The sequence below is a fragment of the Papaver somniferum genome, unplaced genomic scaffold (assembly GCF_003573695.1).
Source record: "Papaver somniferum cultivar HN1 unplaced genomic scaffold, ASM357369v1 unplaced-scaffold_21, whole genome shotgun sequence".
Classification (NCBI taxonomy): domain Eukaryota; kingdom Viridiplantae; phylum Streptophyta; class Magnoliopsida; order Ranunculales; family Papaveraceae; genus Papaver; species Papaver somniferum.
The window spans coordinates 6,288,789-6,310,926 of NW_020631041.1; the positions used below are offsets into that span (position 1 = coordinate 6,288,789).

At 36.8% G+C, this 22,138-nt stretch overlaps 1 protein-coding gene across 1 annotated transcript; it reads left to right on the forward strand.

Annotated features, from left to right (window-relative positions):
• Positions 1-10,948: 10,948 nt before the first annotated feature.
• Positions 10,949-11,421, forward strand: LOC113339980. The gene is made up of 2 exons (XM_026585192.1): positions 10,949-11,040; positions 11,137-11,421. The coding sequence occupies exons 1-2, from the start codon at positions 10,958-10,960 to the stop codon at positions 11,354-11,356; spliced, it is 303 nt and encodes a 100-aa protein (XP_026440977.1). The 5' UTR covers positions 10,949-10,957; the 3' UTR covers positions 11,357-11,421.
• The last annotated feature ends 10,717 nt before the right edge of the window (positions 11,422-22,138 follow it).

Here is a 22,138-nt window from a genome sequence, read left to right on the forward strand (position 1 = left end):
TTCCTGTGAAATCCCATCAATGGTTAATCTTATGACCATTATCAAACACCAGTAGACACATTATCTAAACTGAAGAATGCTTTCCTCATAGCATCCAATATAATCTGGAGGTCATTACCATTACCTGCAATACATTTAAAGGGAAATTATAAAATACTGGCGAAAGGAATTACATATTTAAAGACAGAGCTAAGTTATAAACAGAACCAAGCTACGAGATAAATGAACTACCGAGTTACGTCATTCTTTGTATTTCGTTCTCCCAATGTTCTGCAGTCCACACATGCCCCACACCTTAGCTCCATAGTTTTCCTCCATTTTAAAGTTTGTTGATCCTTAAAACTTCTGCTTGCTGCAAAGTAAAACCAACATTAAAACTGCAAAAACACATATTCACAGCCTAAATTGATTCTTTCCCCTGGAAAACTTTACCTAGATCCCTCATTCAGTTCCAATAGCCAACCGAAATCATAAAAATAAAAACATATCCTTATAAGACTATCGAAAACTCAAAAAATCCCAGATTCAGTCCCATTATCAACCACATACATACAAATAAACCCATACAATAATAATCAAAATCATTTTAAATTGGTTACTAAACATAAATAAAGATCAAAACAACACAAAATTTATGAGTTCAGACCCGTAGTTATTTAGATCTATGAGTCCAACATTCTATAGCTTCATCTTAATGATTCGGCAAACCCCCAAAAAAATACTACTCAGAAAATCTCCTCCTCTCTCAGATTTATATATAACCTTCACAACAACCTTCAAAAATAAAAACCCCATCAGAAAACACTTTATTACTAATAACACAAAATCAAATCAATAAGCAAATCAAATTGTAAAAAAAAAATTGGGTTTTGAGAAAACATTACCTGAGTTGAAAGATTGACTTCACCAAGAAAACCGAAGAAGAACTCACTTTGGTTCCAAAATAGAGGCTAGGATTTCTTCTCTTCTTGCTGATAAATTTAGGGTTTCTCCTCTACTCTCTTCCTTCGAAAAAACCTAATAAATCACACAGAAAAAAAGATTAGAAATATGTCATCAAAAGTAACTCATAATCGATCAAACAAAAAAATTGAAACTGAAATCAGTTCATAGATTCACTTAGCTGTTGTTCCGAGTAAGTATAAACAGAAATAGAAAAACAAAATTTCTTCTTCTTCGATCAGATCGCGTTTCGATTTATTGCAGAAACATTAGAAGATGTAAGATAGACACAAAACACATATAATAGGTTAGGGTTACATGTTCACAGAGAAAATGGAGAGAGTAAGAGGCGGGGAGAATGAAAAAGAGATAAGGTTGACTGATTTTCTCTCTCTTCTATAACTTCACTTCATAAAAGAAAACCTAATAGATATAGGGACACGATTTTTTGTTTGCGTATTTCGCACATGTACATGTACTGTAACTCGATTAAAGTGGGGTAGTGGTAGAGCCGCACGCCACTGGATTTTTATACTCAAAAAAAATTAATGAAGGGAAGGGGTCGAACCTGAGAGGTCAGGCTACCCATACGGGAATCTAAACAAAGTGCCACAAGCTGATTTTCGGTTAGGAGCTCATATATTTTCTATATTACCATAAAACATAGAATTCTTATACCCACCCAAAGACTCCTCATAAAATTCTATTTTTTCTCGGTAAAGTCTAAAAATACATATTAATTTAATTTTTTATATAGGCCGAATTTTTTCTCCTGTATTCAAATATATAAAACGACTTATACACGTATGTCGGTAAAGTCTGAAAATACTTATTAATTGAATTTTATATATATGCCGAATTTTCTCTCATGATGGTTAGGTTCTTGATATGTGTCAAAGAGAAAAATTATTGAATGGTTCAAATGGTTTTAATAATAGGTGCAAAATCCATTATACCTAAAACTTATTGCAAAGTCCACTATACCTACTAAGCTCATATTTAAGATCAGTTCTTCAAAGCTCCAACTCTGGCGAACCCTAAAATTAAATTTTAAGAAAAAAAGGTATTAGATGAATGACTTAACAGATGACGAAACCTTAAAAATCGACAAAAAAGAAAAAGATGATAAAACCCTAAATCGAAAAAATACAAATGATGATGACTGAAGACTTACTCCTGTTATGATTGACATACGATCTCATTTGGAAGAACTAGAGAAGAAATATATCAGATTCGAACATCTCAAGTTCAAAGATTACTAGAGTTAGACCTGAGTTTCTCATTCGGAGGAACTGGAGAAGAAATATACCATATTCGAAAACATCACAGGTTAAGATTACTAAAGTTAGACCTGAGTTTCTCATTCGGGTGAACTCGAGAAGAAATATGTTATATTTGAACATCCCAGGTACAAAGATTACTGGAGTTAGACCCAAGCTTCTCACTTAGATGAATTGGACACAAAATATATCAGATTCAAACATCCTAGGTTCGAAGATTACTAAAGTTAGACTTGAGTTTCCCATTCGGGTGAACTGGAGAAGAAATATATCAGATTCGAAAACATCTCAGGTTAAGATAACTAAAGTTAGACCTGAGTTTCTCATTCAGGTGAACTGGAGAAGAAATATATTATATTTGAACATCCCAGGTTCAAAGATTAGTGGAGTTAGACCCAAGTTTCTCATTTGGATGAACTGGAGCAAAATATATCAGATTCGAACATCCCAGGTTCGAAGATTACTAAATATAGACCTGAGTTTCTCATTCGGGTGAACCGAAGAAAAAATATATCAGATTCGAAAACATCCCAGGTTAAGATTACTAAATTTAGACCTGAGTTTCTAATTCAGGTGAACTGGAGAAAAAATATATCAGGTTCGAAAACATCACAAGTTCAAAAATTATTAGATTTAGACCTGAGTTTCTCGTTTAGATGAACTGAAGACGAAATATATCAGAATTCAACATCACAGGTTCAAAAATTACTAGAGTTAGACCTGAGTTTCTCGTTAGAATGAACTAAAGATGAAATATATCAGATTGAACATATCGAGTTCGAAGATTAGTAGAGTTAGACCTGAGTTTCTGATTTGGATGAACTGAAGACGAAATATATCAGAATTGAACATCCCAGGTCCAAAGATTACTAGAGTTAGACTTAAGTTTCTCGTTCGGATGAACTGGAGACGAAATATATCAGAATTGAACATCACATGTCCAAAGATTACTAGAGTTAGACCTGAGTTTCTCGTTCGGGTGATCTGAAGACGAAATATATCAGAATTGAACGTCACAGGTTCAAACATTACTAGAGTTAGACTTGAGTTTCTCGTTCGGATGAACTGAAGAAGAAATATATCAGAATTGAACAACACAGGTTCAAAGACTACTAGATTTAGACTTGAATTTCTCGTTCGGATGAATTGAAGACGAAATATATCAGAATTGAACAATACGGGTTCAAAGAGTACTAGAGTTAGACTTAAGTTTCTCGTTCGGATGAACTGAAGACGAAATATATCAGAATTGAACATTACAGGTTCAAAGACTACTAGAGTTAGAATTGAGTTTCTCGTTCGGATGAACTGAAGATGAAATATATCAGAATTGAAAAACACAGGTTCAAAGACTACTAGAGTTAGACTTGAGTTTCTCGTTCGATTGAACTGAAGACGAAATATATCAGAATTCAACAACACAAGTTCAGAGACTAGAGTTAGACTAGTGTTTCTCGTTCGGATGAACTGAAGACGAAATATATCAGTATTGAACAACACGGATTCAAAGACTACTAGATTTAGACTTTTGTTTCTCGTTCGGATGAACTGAAGAAGAAATATATATCAGAATTAAACATCACAGGTTCAAATATTACTAGAGTTAGACATGAGTTTCTTGTTCGGATGAACTGAAGACGAAATATATCAGAAATGAACATCACAAGTTCAAAAATTAGTAGAGTTAGACCTGAGTTTCTCGTTCGGATGAACTGAAGACGAAATATATGAGAATTGAACATCACAGGTTCAGAGATTACTAGCGTTAGACCTGAGTTTGTCGTTCGGATGAACTGGAAACAGAATATATCATATTTGAACATCACAGGTTCAAAGATTACTAGAGTTAGACTTGAGCTTCTCATTTCGATGAACTGAAGACGAAATATATCAGAATTGAAAAATCACATGTTCAAAGATTACTAGTGTTATACCTGAGTTTCTCGTTCGGATGAACTGGAAACAGAATATATCATATTTGAACATCACAGGTTCAAAGATTACTACAGTTAGACTTGAGTTTCTCGTTTGGATGATCTGCAGACGAAATATATCGGATTCGAACATCACAGGTTCAAAGATTACTAGAGTGAAAATGACCAGACTACCCTTATCGGAAATAAGTAAAGTAAATATTACAGTTTAAGAAAATGACCATATTACCTTTATCGGAAATAAGTAAAGTAAATAGTACAAAACAGTGAAAATGATCATATTACCCTTATTAGAAATTAGTGCAATAAATATCATGGAGATAGTGAAAATGACCATACTACTCTTATCGGAAATAAGTGAAATAAATATTACAGATTGTGAAAATGACCAGATTACCCTTACTGGAAATAAGTACAATAAATATCACACAAACAGTAAAAATGACCATATTACCCTTACTAGGAATTAGTGCAATAAATATCATGGATACAGTTAAAATGACCATACTACTATCGGAAATAAGTAAAGTAGATATTACAGATTGTGAAAATGACCATATTACCCTTACTAGAAATAAGTTAACAAATATCACAGAGACAGTGAAAATGACCAAACTACGCTTATCAAAAATAAGTAAAGTAAATATTATAGACTGTGAAAATGACTATTTTACCCTTACTGGAAGTAAATGCAATAAATATTATGAAGACTGTCAAAATGACCAAACTACCCTTATTAGAAATAAGTGCAGTAAATATCACACAGACGGTGAAAATGACTATACTGCCCTTATTGGAAATTAGTGAAATAAATATTATGGAGACTGTGAAAATAACCAGACTACCCTTATCAAAATAACTAAAGTAAATATTACAGAATGTGAAAGTGACTATTTTACCCTTACTGAAAATAATTGCAATAAATATTATGGAGACTGTCAAAATGACCAAATATCCTTACTGGAAATAAGTGCAATAAATATCACACAGACGGTGAAAATGACCATACTACCCTTACTGAAAGTTAGTGAAATAAATATTATGGAGACTGTGAAAATGACCAGACTACCCTTATCAAACTAAGTAAAGTAAATATTACAGAATGTGAAAATGACTATTTTACCCTTACTGGAAATAAGTGCAATAAATATTATGGAGACTGTCAAAATGACCAGACTATCCTTATCGGAAATAAGTAAAGTGAATTTGACAGACAATGAAAATGACCATACTACCCTTACTGGAAATAAGTGCAATAAATATTATGGAGACTGTGCATTAAGGGTAATATGGTGATATGGTAGTTTGGTCATTAAGGGTAACAATCTCCATAATATTTATTGCGCTAATTTCCATTAAGGGTAATATGGTAATTTTCATAGTTTGTAATATTTACTTTACTTATTTCCGACAAGGGTAGTTTGGTCATTTTCACAGTCTCCATAACATTTATTAACCTTATTTCCAGTAAGGGTACAATGGGAATTTTCACATACTGTAATATTTACTTGACTTATTGTTGATAACGGCAGTTTGGTCATTTTATAGTCTCCATGATGTTTATTGCATTAATTTATAGTAAGGGTACTATGGTCATTTTCACAGTCTGAAATATCAACTTTACTTATTTTTAATAAGGGTAGTCTGGTCATTTTCACACTCTCAATAATATTTATTGCACTAATTTCCAGTAACTGTAATATGGTCATTTTTACAGTCTGTAATATTTACTTTACTTATTTCCAATAAGGGTAGTCTGGTCATTTTCAGAGTCTCCATAATATTTATTGCATATGTTTCCAATAAGGGTAAAGTGGTCATTTTCATTGTCTATAATATTTACTTTACTTATTTTTGATAAGGGTAGTTTGGTAATTTTATAGCCTCCATGATAATTATTGCACTTATTTCCAGTAAGGGTAATATGGTCATTTTCAGTATGTAATATTTACTTTACTTATTTTTGATAAGGGTAGTTTGGTCATTTTCATAGTCTCCATGATATTTATTGCATTTATTTCCAGTAAGGGTAATATGGTCATTTTCATAGTCTGTAATATTTATTTTACTTAATTCTGATAAGGGTAGTATGGTCATTTTCATAGTCCCCAGAATATGTATTACACTTATTTCCAGTAAGGGTAAAATAGTCATTTTCAGAGTATGTAATATTTACTTTACTTATTTTTGATTAGGGTAGTTTGGTCATTTTCATGATATTTATTGCACTTATTTCTAGTAAGGGTAATATAGTCATTTTCATAGTCTCCATGATATTTATTGCACTTATTTCTAGTAAGGGTAATTATGGTCATTTTCAAAATGTGTAATATTTCCTTTACTTATTTCCGATAAGGGTAGTCTGGTCATTTTCACAGTCTCCATAATATTTATTGCACTTATTTCCAGTAAGGGTAGAATAGTCATTTTCACATTCTGTAATATTTACTTTACTTATTTCTTATAAGGGTTGTATGGTTATTTTCACAGTCTGTAATATTTACTTTACTTATTTCCGATAAGGATAGTCCGGTCATTTTCACATTTTCCATAATATTTATTGCACTAATTTCCATTAAAGGTAATATGGTCATTTTCATAGTCTGTAATATTTACTTCACTTATTTCTGATAAGGGTAGTCTGGTTATTTTCACATTCTGCATAATATTTTGTTGCACTTTTTTCCATTAAGGGTGATATTTTGTAATATTTACTTTACTTATTTTCGATAAGGGTAGTCTGGTCATTTTCACATTCTTCGGAATTTTTATTGCACTTATTCCGATAAGGGTAGTCTGATAATTTTCACCGTCTTCGGAAGAAGCAGATATGTCAAGTCAAATTTCTATAGAGTCATGACTTGTTGACTTGGTCTTCATCATGTTTTCTAATATTAAGAAAATTAAAAAGAAAATTGTATTTTGATTTATAGAAATGAAATATAATTGTTAGTTTATATAAATGTGGGAAAATTAGTGACAAGTAAAATTCAAAGTGTTATCATTTTGGGGTTGTTTTAGATGTGGTGAAATATTTGGGTGGAATTATCACTTTGAATTATAATTGTGATTGTGTGTAAAATTGTCAACAAATATTATTGTGACTAATAAAAGAATTTAATATTCCTAAAAGAAGTTTAACTTAACTAGGAAAGATATGCAACTAAATATAGATAATCTAAGTAAGGAAATAATAAGCAACAGGTTTGGTGTCGCAACAGAAACCAAAATTTGGCTTCATCATAGAATTTGATGAAATCTCATAGAATTTGATGAATAAAATTTGATTAAACCAATTTTCAAATTTGAAGTTTTTGTATCAATTTTTTAAAATTTGGAAGTTTTGTATCAATTTATTTTAAGATGGAGTTTTAATGAATCCCAACATTTAAGTGGGGTTTTTATACCACAAGTTTGGTCACCTTGAGTTTTTACGACTAGTTTTGTTAATTTGTTATACAGTCTTGACTCTAATCGACGAGAGGTAACTTCCATTGCACACCATATATGTAGTCATGAATGTGTTATACAGTTTTGACTTTCGTCTCCATAAATAAATAAAGTTTTAACGTGTTAGGAATAAGCTCAAATTTCTTAAGTTGATTCTTCCTAACAAATTTGGAACTATGGCGAAGAATGCTCTCATATTCTCTCCTTTCTTTTTTGGTTTACTTTTCCTATTTTTGATTCCTCTGATCTCCGGGTAAGTTTTCATCTATTGGTTTTAATTCTGCCTTTAAAATTTTGAAACTAAAGGAGAAACATATTTTGATTCTTTGATTATTAAATAACATTGTTTCTCTAACAATTATCTCTTTTTGTTTTTCGGTTTTGTTTTGTTTGTGTGATTTACAGACAAGGAGGTGGTGTGAGAGGTCAAGCTTGGAGTAGCGCCCCTTTCGCATCTAGGGTTCAGCAGAATACTTGTTTTGGTTGTGATGGTTATTGCAAATCACTTGCGCTTCCCACAGGATTCTCTACCCAGAATTCAGGTGTGAAAACCGGGCAGTGCTCTCAGCTTGCTGCTAACGGACCTGTTACAGAGTATCTTTGCTTGTGTGGTGTGGTTTGAAGCAAACTTAAGAATCCTATGAATGTCCTTATGAATTGAATATTTTTAATTGCACGACCGTTATCAAACACATCTGCCATCTCTTTCTCATCACAAGTGTAACCACAAAATAAGCAATGAATGAAGAAAAACCGTTGTATTTTATTTATTATTCGTGTTTTGTTGGCTACAAGTAGTTTTTCTTTATTGTAGGGAAAATTAGGCGCAGGCCAAAAAAAAATAATATTTTCATTGTCGGGCCCACAATTAATTTTAGGTACCGTGACATCCAAAATTTTCCAAAATTACTCAGAATCAATACATAACTCGTTGTGCATGCTATTTTTTCAGGGATAACTCTTTATGCATATTATTTTTTCAGGGGTATAATTGGCAACGCAACTGGGACATAACATATCTAAAAAACCGCGCCTTGGAATTTTACAAATTTTATATCGTTGGAAATCTTTTAAAGAGATCTATGCAACGAGTACAAACAACAATATCAAATTTTTGTTTTTCACGAAAAAATCGGAGGTGATCATCATTTTAGGCAAAATTTTCGAAAATTTGATACATAATCATTATACAGCTACCAAAAAAGATGCATAACACATTCTGTAGACGCATAACGAATTATGCAACCATTTTCTCGACTGCATAATAAATTATGCATCTGCATAACAAAGTTATGCATCTATAACAAGTTATGTAGTGCGTACATAAAAAATTGATGCATAAATGCATCATGCATCCATATTTAAGGTTGCATATCAGGTTATGCATCTGTTTTCTCGATGCATAAAAGATTGTGCAGCAATTTTCTCGATGCATAATGCATTATGCCGCCATATTTTCGGATGCATAACAGGTTATGCATCTATTTTCACGATTGCATAACATGTTATGCAGATATTATTGTAGGTGCATCACAAGTTATAGAGTTTTTTTTTTTTTTGGTTTCAATAGTGACAAAAAAGTTGCTGCATAACGTGTTATGCTACCGTTTTTGGACTACATAACAAGTAATGCGACAAATTTTGTAGATTGATAATAGGTTATGCCTCCACTTTCACAACTGCATAACATGTCATGCAGTCGTTTTCTCGACTGCATGACAGGTTATGCAACATAAAATTGTTCTTGCCCAAAGATTAATAGACAAGGTCAATAGGATTTACATTAGCTTTATATGAAAGAGATTCAAATATGGACTGACACATGAATTCTAAGATTCATAATGTTTAATACACTTCCTCCCAATGGATGACCATATTGCAGCTTATAAGCCTACTGTCAGTGTGTGGCGATTCCAGTTCCAAGATAGAGATGCTTTCACAGAACCGCAAAATAGCCATCAACTCTATCTCATGTGAATTTCAACATGTTAAATAGCCTATACATGAACAAACCAAATCTTTCCCCATAGTTTTCACACTATTAAACTCCTATGCTTCAATTTTTCCATCTATCTTATTTGCGTAAAACCATACACAAGTTTTCATATTGAATCAGTTCAATCCATATACAATAACACTTACATAATTAACCTAATCCAACATCTCTACACAAAATTTTCTAAACATGCTCACTATCCAGTGGCGCAAGTAGGTCATAGTGGCAAGTGCCGCAATCTCAATTAAACCCACAAACCAATTTTAAAGAAAGAAATACCTTTTGATTAAGTGATGGAGGTGTTTCTGAAGAAGAAGATAATCTCATTTTCCAAAGCAAGTGATTTCTATCTTCTTGAATTCTTTTTAGACATTTCTCTCTGAGGTGTAAATGAAAATTGAACAGAAACCCATTATTAATTCATCGGTTTTACAAACAAAATCAACAAAATTGAAGGGAACTGACAGAAAACAAAAAGAGCGAATTTAGGAAAATTATGTTAAAAATGGATGCGGAGAATGATGAGAAATACCTTTTGTTTCCAATTGTGTTGATTGGATTCAATATGAGTTCATATATGTCGATGGTTTCCGATTCATTCATGTGTTTGCAAGCTCTGAATTTTTGTTGGATGCCATGAAAGAAAAAACGAGGGAAAATAAGCAAAGAACAAATTTTAGAAAATCTGGATGTGGGAGAAATTTTCACCGAGAAAATGGTTGCGTGCCTGAATTTTTGGGACGATGGATTTCACAATAGACAAAATCTGAAAAATGAGTCTCCCTAAAATTTTCACATTATTTCTTTTTCGAGTCATTGCTTATCATGAACCTTAGCCCGATTACTTATCATGAACCAGGAGCCCGATTACTTATCGGAAACCTTTTAAAAGCCGCAAGGCCCGCAACAATCTAGATATGAGCATTCCCCACCCGCATAAACAATCTAGATATGAGACCCAATATAAACAAAACTCAGTCCGAACTAAAATCAATTTCAGTTACACTTCTTTTAATCATTTGCCATACTGGTCACCGGTGAATCTGTGCATCTAGCTTCTGTAAACAAGCTCGAAATGTTACCGTTTGAGAGGGTGAATCTTTTTTTACTGTATACCAGTATAAAAATTCAATTAATTTGCCTTGAAGTTGAGAAAACGTCAAAATACATGTGAAAATTCATCGAAACCACCAATTAATAACATTTCAAAATGTATTGATCAGTGTAAGATGCTGGGGTATTACTGTGAACGAGGACCTTGGTCGTCGTTAAGTCGGTGCTAAATCTATGTGCAAAGTCTATAAGATACAGCTTCAAGCCTCGCTTATCAAAGATTACAATACCAATCTGAAATCATGACAAGAAGAAGTAGTTTTGGCACTTTCGCTCATTTCTCCTGCAGTTTACTTTTCCTGGTTGTGATTGCTTTCATCTCAGGGTATTTACTTTATTGCTTACTACAACACTTATTTTTTTGCAATTTTTTTATTGATTTTGTTCACTTGATTCTCTTATCGTTTGATTGGTTTTGCAGAGGAGGAAGAGGTGTTAGTGCTCAAAAATGTACGGGGAAAGTTATTGGGATTAATGGGACTTTCGACGACTGTGTTAAGGCGTGCCAAACTTATTGTTCTCAGATCTACGGGCTTCAAGATCACCCTATTTCGTGGGAGTGCAATATTGAACAATCAGCTACTACCTATACTGAATCTAGTACCTACACTGAAGTATGCCATTGTTGCAGAGCTGATTAAAAATCCTCCTCATAGTGTCTCCATGGGCTAAGTCACACCGGGGCATTGGCTTACCATATCTATACCACGGTTTTTTTTTTTTTTTATTAGTAAAGAATATGATGCTTATGAGTTTCGACCACAGGTTATTAGTATTATCAGACTACCTTACCAACGTATTACGGTGACGTCGGGTTATACCATAGTTCTTATTAGTGTTGTATGTTGGTGGTTGCAATTAGTTTGTTACTAAACGATTTTGATAAGCAATTTGTCTATGTGTTTTATATTTTTTCTTAAACCTGTCATGTAAATGAAAGAGTCATTTAATGATGAAGTTTGTAAAAGAATCACCGACAAAAAAGTGAAGCCGCGCCAAAGAAAGCAACTTCAGTTAATGTTAATACTTAACTAGTACACTTGACAAAAATGTTTTTGCCCATTTTCATTCATAGCCCATAATACAAATGATCCTAGCTAGTTACAGTCTAAACCTTCCTTCCAGTGCGTTATTAGCTCTCTAAATGTAACTTCCCTGAAAAAATCAGTCGAAGAACCTCATAGGAAGACACTGCCCTTCACTTCATTGATAATCAAATTAAACTGTACTGCTCAAGTTGGTCGGGACTCTAACATCATTCTGGACAAAGTTAAGACCCAATCGCGAAAATATACCATCAAAATATGAAAATAAGTCGTGTTCTCGGTGTATTTACCGCCACAATGGCTAACCGCAAATTGTCGCTTGAACAAAATGATATGATAATTAAGAGAGTTGATCTTTTCTTACCACACCAATGTACAAGTTCAGTTAATTAATATATTAGGAAATAATATATGAGAGTCTATATATATATATTTAGGAGATATGAGTATAAAGTTATTGAAATTGATAAGTTAACTACAGACCTCAATGTTGTTGAGGTTTTAGTGTATACTATTGACAGTAGCAATGGGTGGAGAAATGTTGGGAAGTTTGATATTCAGTCTGGCGAAGCTGGTTATGTCGAAAAAGGTGTATTTATGAATGGAAAGTTGCATTGGATGGAAATAGAAGAAGGACGGATTTTTGTTTTTGATTTGACTGAGGAAATGTTTTGTGAACATGTTTCATCTCCTCCTTCGCCACCAGGTTCTACTTGCTTGGATATAGTACTATAGGGTTCTGGCTGGGTGTTTGTGGGTGAAAACGGTTTCTGCTGATTTTGATAAATTCGTGTGTGCGAATGAGAATCGAGTCTAAATCCTAAACAACGTACTGCACTGGAGTACTTTTGATTCGACAGATCAATCTGTAAAAATCTGGCCTAAACCAAGAAATGGTCGTTCCAGACTTGCCTCGGTCACAAAGTGAAGGAGAAGGGTTGGTCTTAGGGAGGGAATCTAAGAAAGTGTTGAGACGAGAATCGTCGTTCTGGAAGTGTGGGTGTTTTGTGACTTGTATCAGAAAATTGGATTGCCTAGATGAATGAAAAAGCTATCAGGTGATTGCTGAATGTTGTATTGTTATCCTGACCAAAAACTTGTCTTTGGTGGAAATAAGTGATACCTATTTATACAAGTCGCAACAAAACGTACCCTGGTCTCGTAGGAAGTGGAAACGATTGAATAGTGGAAGAAGGGAGTAATGGATAACGCCTGGAATTGATGTTTCCATAATGAAGGATACGTTTCACCATTACTTCTTTCCGTTACTAACCGCCCCGCTTTATGATACTTTCTTGTAACGGGCGTATTGCACGCCCCGTTTCACCATTACTTCTTTCCCCAGTTTCTGACATGTTTTGATGTCTCGGGTGTTTTCTTGGAAAACATGTTGCACTTTGCTACGCGTGGCAAGTTCAAATTGAGAGGCTTTCCGCATGTAAATAGCATGTGATGTTATTAGGATCGTCTTGGATGGTCGCCTAAAACTTGCCACAAGCTCGCCGGCTTGGTGGTGAACTTCGATGGCTGAGATCGCATCTTATGAAATAAGGGTAGTCGTTGATTGTGGCTACCTTGAGTTGGCGCCTGAAGATGGTGCAATGACGTTTTTGGTGCACGCTAGTAGCAACGCGGCATGGATAGCATGACTCGTGCATGCCAGTGGAACGGTGGTGCAAGTGGCGCTAGGCATAGCCATGGCCATTAATTTTAGGCGGCTGGTCGCCTGAAAGTTGCCACAAGTATGTCAGCTCGGTGGTGAACTTGGATGGCTGAGATTGCATCTCATGAGGAAGGATAGCCGTTGAGTATGGCTTCCTTCTGTCGGCGCCTGACAACTTTTTCAAAATTAGGGTTTAGCATGCCGAAACCCTAATTAGCGTATATGGCATGTCGTTTGGCATGCACGTTTTTGGCAAGTTAGGCATGCCGATTGGCATGTGCGCCTCGCATGCGCGTTTGACGAGTTTGGAATGCTGCTTGGCATGTGCGTCTGGCATGCACGTTTCCGGGTTTGGCATGCTCCTTGACATGCCGATTGGCATGTGCGTCTTGCACGCACGTTTAGCGGGTTTGGCATGCCAATTGGCATGTTGGCATGTGTGTATGGAACGCGCGTTTGGCATGCTGCTTGGAATGTTTGGCATGCCATTTGGCATGCCGATTGGCATGGGCGTATGGAACGCGCGTTTGGAGGGTTTGGCATGCTTCTTGGCATGTTTGGCATGCCGATTGGCATGTTTGGCATGCCGATTGGCATGTGCGTCTGGCATGCGCGTTTGGCGGGTTTGGCATGCTGCTTTGCATGTTTGGCATGCCGATTGGCATGTGCGTCTGGCACGCGCATTTGGCGGGTTTGGGGAGCCAATTGGCTTTGTGACCATCTGGCGTGGTTTCCTCCTTTTCAACGTTGTGGCGAGTTTGAAGCAACCTGATTGGTTAATGTAAGAGGGTCGGCCAAGCATGGGCGTGGATACACTTCTGTTTGAGTGTGGCGGATTTAAAGCGACCTGATTGGTCGATGGGAAGTGGGGAGGGAAAGCTAGGGCATGACCATACTTACAGTGTACTGTGGCGGATTTAATCGCGTAGTTTGTCTAAGCATAGTTTTTCGACCAACGGAGTCTAGTGTACTGCGTGGGGCGCGAAACCCAAATTTTGCAAATTAGTCGGGTTTATGAGTTTTTCGTAAGTTATCACAATAATTGGATGGATTTTGTATGCTGCCATAAAAATCATCCTCAATAGAATGCAGTGTGCTTTCCGTTTGAGCATTTCGTGCAATGGCCTTAACTTTAGTACTTGGAGGTTCATGCTACTCCGCTGCGAGTGAACACAAATCCGTCATGCCACACCGATATTAAGGGTTCTGTCGGGGATCATAGCACCGAAAAGTACTCGGTGAGTCTTGTCTTGGCGAGGTGCCGAAATTTATAGAGTGTTTGGGATGGTTGCTACATTCGCCAGTCTGGATAAATTTCATGTAAATATATTGAATGACTCAATAAATATGTTGGTGGAAAGGTTAGCACTCACGGCACCGTTTCCTTGCAGAGTGACATCAGATGCAAGGTTTACGATTTTAACCCTAAGATAAAAACCACCATCAACATTAAGTCCCCTGCTTAGCTCGGAATAGTGACATTGTTGCAGGGTAAGCATAAGATGGTGATAGACAAGGATAAAATCGAAACGGAAAATCATTAAGAGATTGTCAGGAAGATTTGGCTAACCTTTGTCGAGGGGCCTTAGGAATTTGTGACCCTTGCATTGGTGGATTTTCATAAACTCGGCTAAGTCATGGGGTGTTGGCATCAGCGTTGCAGCGTTGGCTTGTTGATCGACAGAGGTGGCACTGCAACCTGGTCTGCGGAACGGGCACTGGTTGGCTCAGAAAGGTAGATGGCGCTGGATATGGAGCGGACTTCTGTCTAGGACGCGGACTGCTGACGCTGGCCATAGAACGGACTGCTGGCTAGGACGCAGACTGATGGCATTGGCTTGGGACGCAGACTGTTGGCTCCGGCTTTGGGTTGGTGGAGATGGAGCTGCTTTGAACGGCTAAGATGGCGTCGTTGTCTTGGTGAAGATGGAGCTACTTTGAACGACTAAGATGGCGCCGTTAGCTTGGTTTTGTCGTGGCACTGATGACTTGGCATGGAGTCGTTGTTGCTTGGCTTGGCTATGCATTATCTTCGCTTGGATGTGGCGCTGTCTTGGCACGCTTGGGATGCGGAAATGTTGGCTCAGCTTGGGACGTGGAGTTGTTGGTTTGGCTTGGCTGGGCGCGGGTCCGGTTGCCTCTTTCCATGCATGGCCCAAAAATAAGAAACCTTCCCATATTCAAACTCCAAAAGGTGTCATGCTTATAAAAGGCGTCACCCTCCTCTTTACCTCGTATTATTGATTTTATTTCCACATCTTGGTGCTAGTGGAAGAGCGGTAGCAATAAAGCAGGAGAGCATATTCCAGGTATGTATTCTAGCGTTTCTTCTTTAGCTCGTTCTTTTGTGTTGGTGTAAACCCTAGCAGGCATATCTTCCGTAAGTTTGTAGAAATACTTCAGTATGAATGATGCCTATTTACCAGTAGTACCGCAGTAATGTTATCCACCTCATTAGTAACGAAGAAAACGAATATTATGCAAAGTAGGCATGCACAGGTGGATGACTGCTATTAATTATTTTCCCATGAAAACCTAGCTTTAGGTTTTCCCTTTTCTTTTGCGGTCATGAGCATAACTTACGTGGTGGGATGCACTCTTCCCTTTTACCGATAGAACACCTCACGTTTCTAGACACGGCTCTGGCTAAGGGAGTGTTTTCCGCGGAAAAATACGGCTTGTTGAAGGAGCATCAGTCCCCATTCCTTCGGCTATGCATGTTCCTTTTGGACATGTGTGCTATGACTTGTGACCAAAATAGATTCTCCGCCGGTGATAGAGTAGGCTCTATGCACTCTCCTTTTTTTTTAGTAACTTTTCTTCTTTTTGCTTCATAAGAAAATTCTGTTAGGATGTCACCTGAAGATAGTCCCCGCCGCCATGTCGAAAAACGTTAGCAACTCCAAACCCAACATGAGTGACGAATTTTTTGCAAGGTCCGCCACAGTTAAGAGAAACCATCCCAAAAATGTGGTTATCCTTCTGGGTGGTTCAGAAAATGAAGGAGACGCCCCATCGGTTCGGCCAGGGAGCATGATACGATTTTGTCTTCAGAAAAATGAGTATCCTGCTTCTCCTATTGACTTCAGGGCTTGTCAGAGTCCATTGCTCTCTTTTGAGGAGTGGATGTGTTTCATGATAAGTCAAGACCGCGTAAGAGACAGTCTGACCAGGGCACAAATCCTCGATGCATTCATGGCTTCTGTAACACTTCAAATTAGTAAGGACATCGTGGGTATGGTCGCTTTCATCTCCAAATGGTGTCTGGACACTCATACGGCCATACGCAGGTGGGTCGATATGACTATTTCTTTGGAGAGTGTAGCCGTCCTGCTGAATCTTCCAATAACAGGGAATCTTGATATCACCTTGTATGATGAAGAAGAAGAAATGAGCGTCATACTTGTTGTTAAGTCGGCAGGGTCACTCTTGTTGCTAAGTCGGCAGGGTTTATTCGGAAAGATTACGAAAGGAAGTGCTTCTACAGTTGGTGGGTGTCTGAATGGTTCTCGAAAGACTCGGAGTCGGATAAAATGAACAATACATTCCACGTTGCGGCATTTATGGTTCTGTGGTTATCTACAGATATTGTTGATGACGGTTCCGGCCAGAAATAGATAAGACATGAGCTCATCAAACTGGATATAAAATTGGAGAAAGATTTCGTCCTCTCTATCGGTGATTTGTTTCTTGGATCTTTGTATACCCATATGGATCACTTGGACGCCGACATATATGCCTCTAACGGTTACATCACTACAAAATTAATCATCTTTAGCCACGATATATGTCCGTGGCTATAACCCAAAAAACCGTGAAAAGAGATAAATTGGTCACGACAACTCTGTGTAACAAATTATCCGGTGGCTAATAGTTTTTGCCACGACCCTAGCCACGGATTTTTCTGCTTGGCTATTGGTTCCAGATTATTTGCCACGCATTAGCTGTGGATAGTTAGGAGATTCAAATTCACACTTTTTTATCTATTAACCACGGAAATATACATGGCTATTGGTTCAACTAGTTTCTACGGTGCTCTTAACAGAAGGTTATTTGTTCTCTTTACTTTAACTAGTTTCAAATTAAGCTAAATGACAGGTTAGAACTACAAGAAATTCCAAAACATCATTCATTCGAACAAATATTTATAAGGTCATAATTCATACATCCACACAACAAGAAAAGCTAAATAAAAATGCAAGTCTAATGTTGACTTGTTGAGTTTCCATCGAATAATCTAATTTAACATTAAAACATAAAATTAAAATGAGTAAACCAATGGATGATGTAGCATTCCTTCTCTTCTAATGTCCATCAACAAGTATCTTCCAACACAGAATTCACTTCCAATGACAATGATGGCTCCTTCGCTTCCAATGTCCATCAAAAAGTATCTTCCAACACAGAATTCACTTCCAACGCCATTTAGAAAAACCTACAGCATAAAATACATACAGCTACACATTAATGTAAACTCCACACAAACAAAAGATACACACAAATATTATCTCTTAGACACTGCCAAGAAACCATGCACAGATTGGTATACATATGAAGTTCACCACGTAGACTACCAAGTCTAAAACTTTATAATAATGGTTGACGAGGCAAATAACAGCTATAAAGTTATGTTTAACTATTGCAATGACATTCTAAAATAATAATATATTATTACATAAAAACCAAGTAAAAGAGGCATTAGAAATGAAGCTCTAATTTGGGTATTGACCCTTTTGGTAGCCATATGGGTCCAGCTAAAACAAAAGCTTTATTACGTGAAACATATTCAGTTTCATTGAATTCACATCCTGCAACTCTTAGGAAGATCTCTTCCTGTGTTGTAATACAGACTTCATAACTTTAATCATACACCAAATAGACATATGTGATCGTTTCATATTATGCATTAACTAATAACCAACAATTGAGGAGTTGTCTATAAGCTAAGTCCTCCCAATAGTTATATTGTGTTTCAGATGTAATAAAAAATTTCTAAGTGTGTAATAAATATGGATCCATAAAATAAATATAAGAGTAATATGCATTTTGAATCCATGAAGTCCACCACAATATACCTTAATAATTTGTGAAAGCAGAGCCTGCACCACATGTTGAAAACGAAAATCCAGAAGGAGATAAGTGATGTCACTGGAAAAATAACAACTTCAACGTAATGAATAGAGTGAGAGGAAATTTAAGAAAACCAAACATACAATCGAATTACGAGATACTGAAATGGATATAGAATTTTACCACTTGATATCCAATAGCTTTGAAAAATTTAGACAGCATATATGATTTTTATTCCTTCCAATGGTGTAGTACCCTTTTAGCATCGATTCGTTGATTGCCCCAGGGATTTCCACATTGATAATTTTACCACACTAAAAAGTAGTAGACCATTTAACACGACTAATTTCATTGACACGAAAACAGATATATATATATCTAGAGTTTAGCATATGAAAATGGTTAGATAGAAAAAAATATCATAAAAAAAACTCTATCTTTCGAAACTTCGAAAAGATCATAAGTCAAAGATCTACAGGAAGGCAATTCTCTATAAATATATCTTAGACGAGGTAACTGTTGATATGAGCAACATATATGCATAGCCAGCCTGGAGAAAGGTAGATAAGTTCTTTGCACCACCAACATCTGCCCTAGTATTTGTATGGGCTAGCTTGCATTTTCAGATACACCTTATAATCAATGATGATTAACCAATTTTAATTTCATTTATTAAAAGAGAATACTTTAACTAAAATAAAAGAATAATTCATCTGCAACCTCATAGTAGAACCCTTTAACCTCCGCAAAATATACATACCAGTCTCATATTAGAATCCTCGAATCACAATTTCTACCTGATGTTCTCCTAGTACCAAACTAATATCTACCTTTAAATTAAAGGTAAAACTTAGATGGCTACAACCTAAGAAAATCGATTCAATTGAAATCTCAACAAACAATCAGTATAAAATAGAAATCCCAATAAATGAATTCCTCTGAAAACTAGATTGAATTCAATTAAACCACGAGGAATTTCAATTTTCTCACCTTTAGAAAGATTTCAAAATCAACTTCTGCGTTCAATCTCCCATTAGATTCAACCAAAAATGAGGTTATGTTCATCAAAGATCTTCACAAACAATCCCTAGTTTCGACACCAGTAAATCTTCTAACCTTGCATTTCCCTGATCTCTTCTCAATGAAGTATATTACAGAAAATGAAGAAATTATTTGATTTCTTTACCTCGAACCTGTAGTAATATCAAAGTCACAGTTTAAATTGAAGAAGATAAACTACCACACTATAGAAAAATGTATGCACGAATTAAAATTTGGTACAAGATAAATTAAAATACTTCTACAGAACCCTAAGTTCATAAAATCAAAAGAAAGAACTAAAATCTACACAAATCCTAACTTAATTGTAGGATTTCCTTTTACCTGTAGAGAGATTTGAAGTATGGGTGTTTCTTTTTATCTGAGACATGGTCGAAGAAAAAGAGGAAGAAAAGAGTTGAGGGGAAATGGAGAGTGGGAAGTTACAATGGTTTTTTTCGTAATTTATGGAAAACGTGGGTTGTTCGTGTGAACTTGGATTAGCTACGTCGATACCTTTCATGCCGTAACAAAATGTACACAATACCCACGGACCCACTTGGCCGTGACTAGAGGCCATTCGGTAGATTCATCCCTTATAAAACTGGACTCGTGGGAAATTATCATTAGGTCGTGGAAAATGAGATATCTATTTGCCACTAGTATCAATTAGGTGTGGCAATATGTGATCATTAGCCACGGATCCTTAAATTCGTGGCAATAGGGTCGTGGCAAAAACTCAGTAATTTTGTAGTGCATAAAAGTAGACTCCTATGCCCACATCACCTTCCTCCAAATGTGGTTATGAGAGCATTTCAAAAATTATGCTCCCAAGCCGCTGGCTTCACTTCCTGAATCCTATGGTGGTTCCAAGATACTCTGCTGGTTGAACAAGCGTCCGAAACTTGGATCGAATCTCTTCGACTTACTTGATAATGCATATGCAGTTATCTTTTGTCCTTGGGCTCCGGTCCATGCGTCCATAGTTCAGCCAAACACTTTCGCTGCTTCCCCAAATATGACTTTGCTTTCTGCTGGAGAGAATATGAGTGTTGGAGAAATCATATTCATGCGAAGCTGTAAACCTAGACACGTGCCATCTTTCTTCAGGGGATCTTATGAGGCGGTTCTTTAAAATATTGACATGGCTTCTCGGCATATGGGTTTTGACCAAGGAGTCCCATTTCTTCGTCAGTCGATGGCTCCGAAAGAATTGTTGTCAGCTGTTCTTGATGCCAGTGTTCTTGCGCCGGGTAAAAATATCCCTTTCCTGCTCTCAAACCGAAGTCCATCGACGACCTTCAGATACAATGTGTTCTGGAATGGTGAGTTTCTCGCCCTCCATGGGTTTGTGAATGACGTGATGAAAGATCCCCGTGGCAAGCCTTCCTCTGCGGTTTTAGCGGGACATCCATTGTTGAGGGAGTTTCCTACGTCTAAGCGGAAATCTCCCATCCCGGATATGGACAGTCCACAGGAAAGGAGCGAAGGTATAAAAACCGTGCGGGTGGTTTTTAGTCGGATTCGAAGGCTCTTGTGACTTTTTGTTCTTCCAATATGCGAGTATGTATGATTTTTTTCCTAATTTGGTCGTCTTGCATAAATATTCTGAATTGTTGCCACTGAACATCTCTTCTCTTTTGATTCAGGGTCTCAACAAGATAAAAGCCTTTACCAGACTTGCAAGTTGCCAAAAGGTGATGCCTTCTAAAGAAAATCCCGGCGATACTGAGCCTCTCAGCAATGAAGAGGAAGATGAAGAAGAAGAAAACTCAGAGTCTGACGGTGATGGGGAAGTTCTTCAGAGCGGAGCAGCGATTCCTCTTCCAATCCCAGTGGGCTCACAGATGAGTCGGTGAGTCTCCCACACGTTCTCCTCTTGGATTATTTATTTATACCGCACAAATATTCAATTGGTGGTGTTTACATGAGGAGGCTGCTTCTGAAAATAATTCTGAGATGGAGATTCACGACAATGAAGATATAACTGTGTCTCCAATCATGGAAACCGTACCCGCTGGTAATCTGGAGATGGATATTGATCATCGTGAAGATGTTGATGTGTCCACGATGATAGGAAATGCTCCCATAGCTGCAGGTGTGATTGTCGCCAAGGAATCTCTGCTGGTCGCGGAATCAATTGCAGGCGCCACTTTTGGCCCTCCATTATTGACTCCTCATGAAGGTCATCTGCTGATTGGAGGTTTTAGAGTACCAGTTAAGTATGAGGCGCTGTATACCAAGATATGGGAAAGGTATGGACATATTGCCACATCCAAAAAAGATCACTAGCGGATTTGCGCTGGTCAAGAGCGTGGAATAAGCTTTATCTTTGATTATGACATGTGCAATGTGACTGGCCATACTATTTCTGAAGATGTAATCTCAAGATGAAAGTCTCACCGGGATGCGTGCTTGGGCTTTGAGTTCAACGCTTCATGGTTCTGTGAAGGTCTTTTTGAGGTCCAAAGGTTGCAGGCTCCAGAGGTTGACGTCCCTTCCGCGGATTTGATTAATCAACAGGAGGCAGAAGTCGAGAAGTTATCCCAGGAGTTGAAGCTGAAACAGGAGGCCCTCCAAAACGCGAAGCAGGCTTTCTCTAAGAA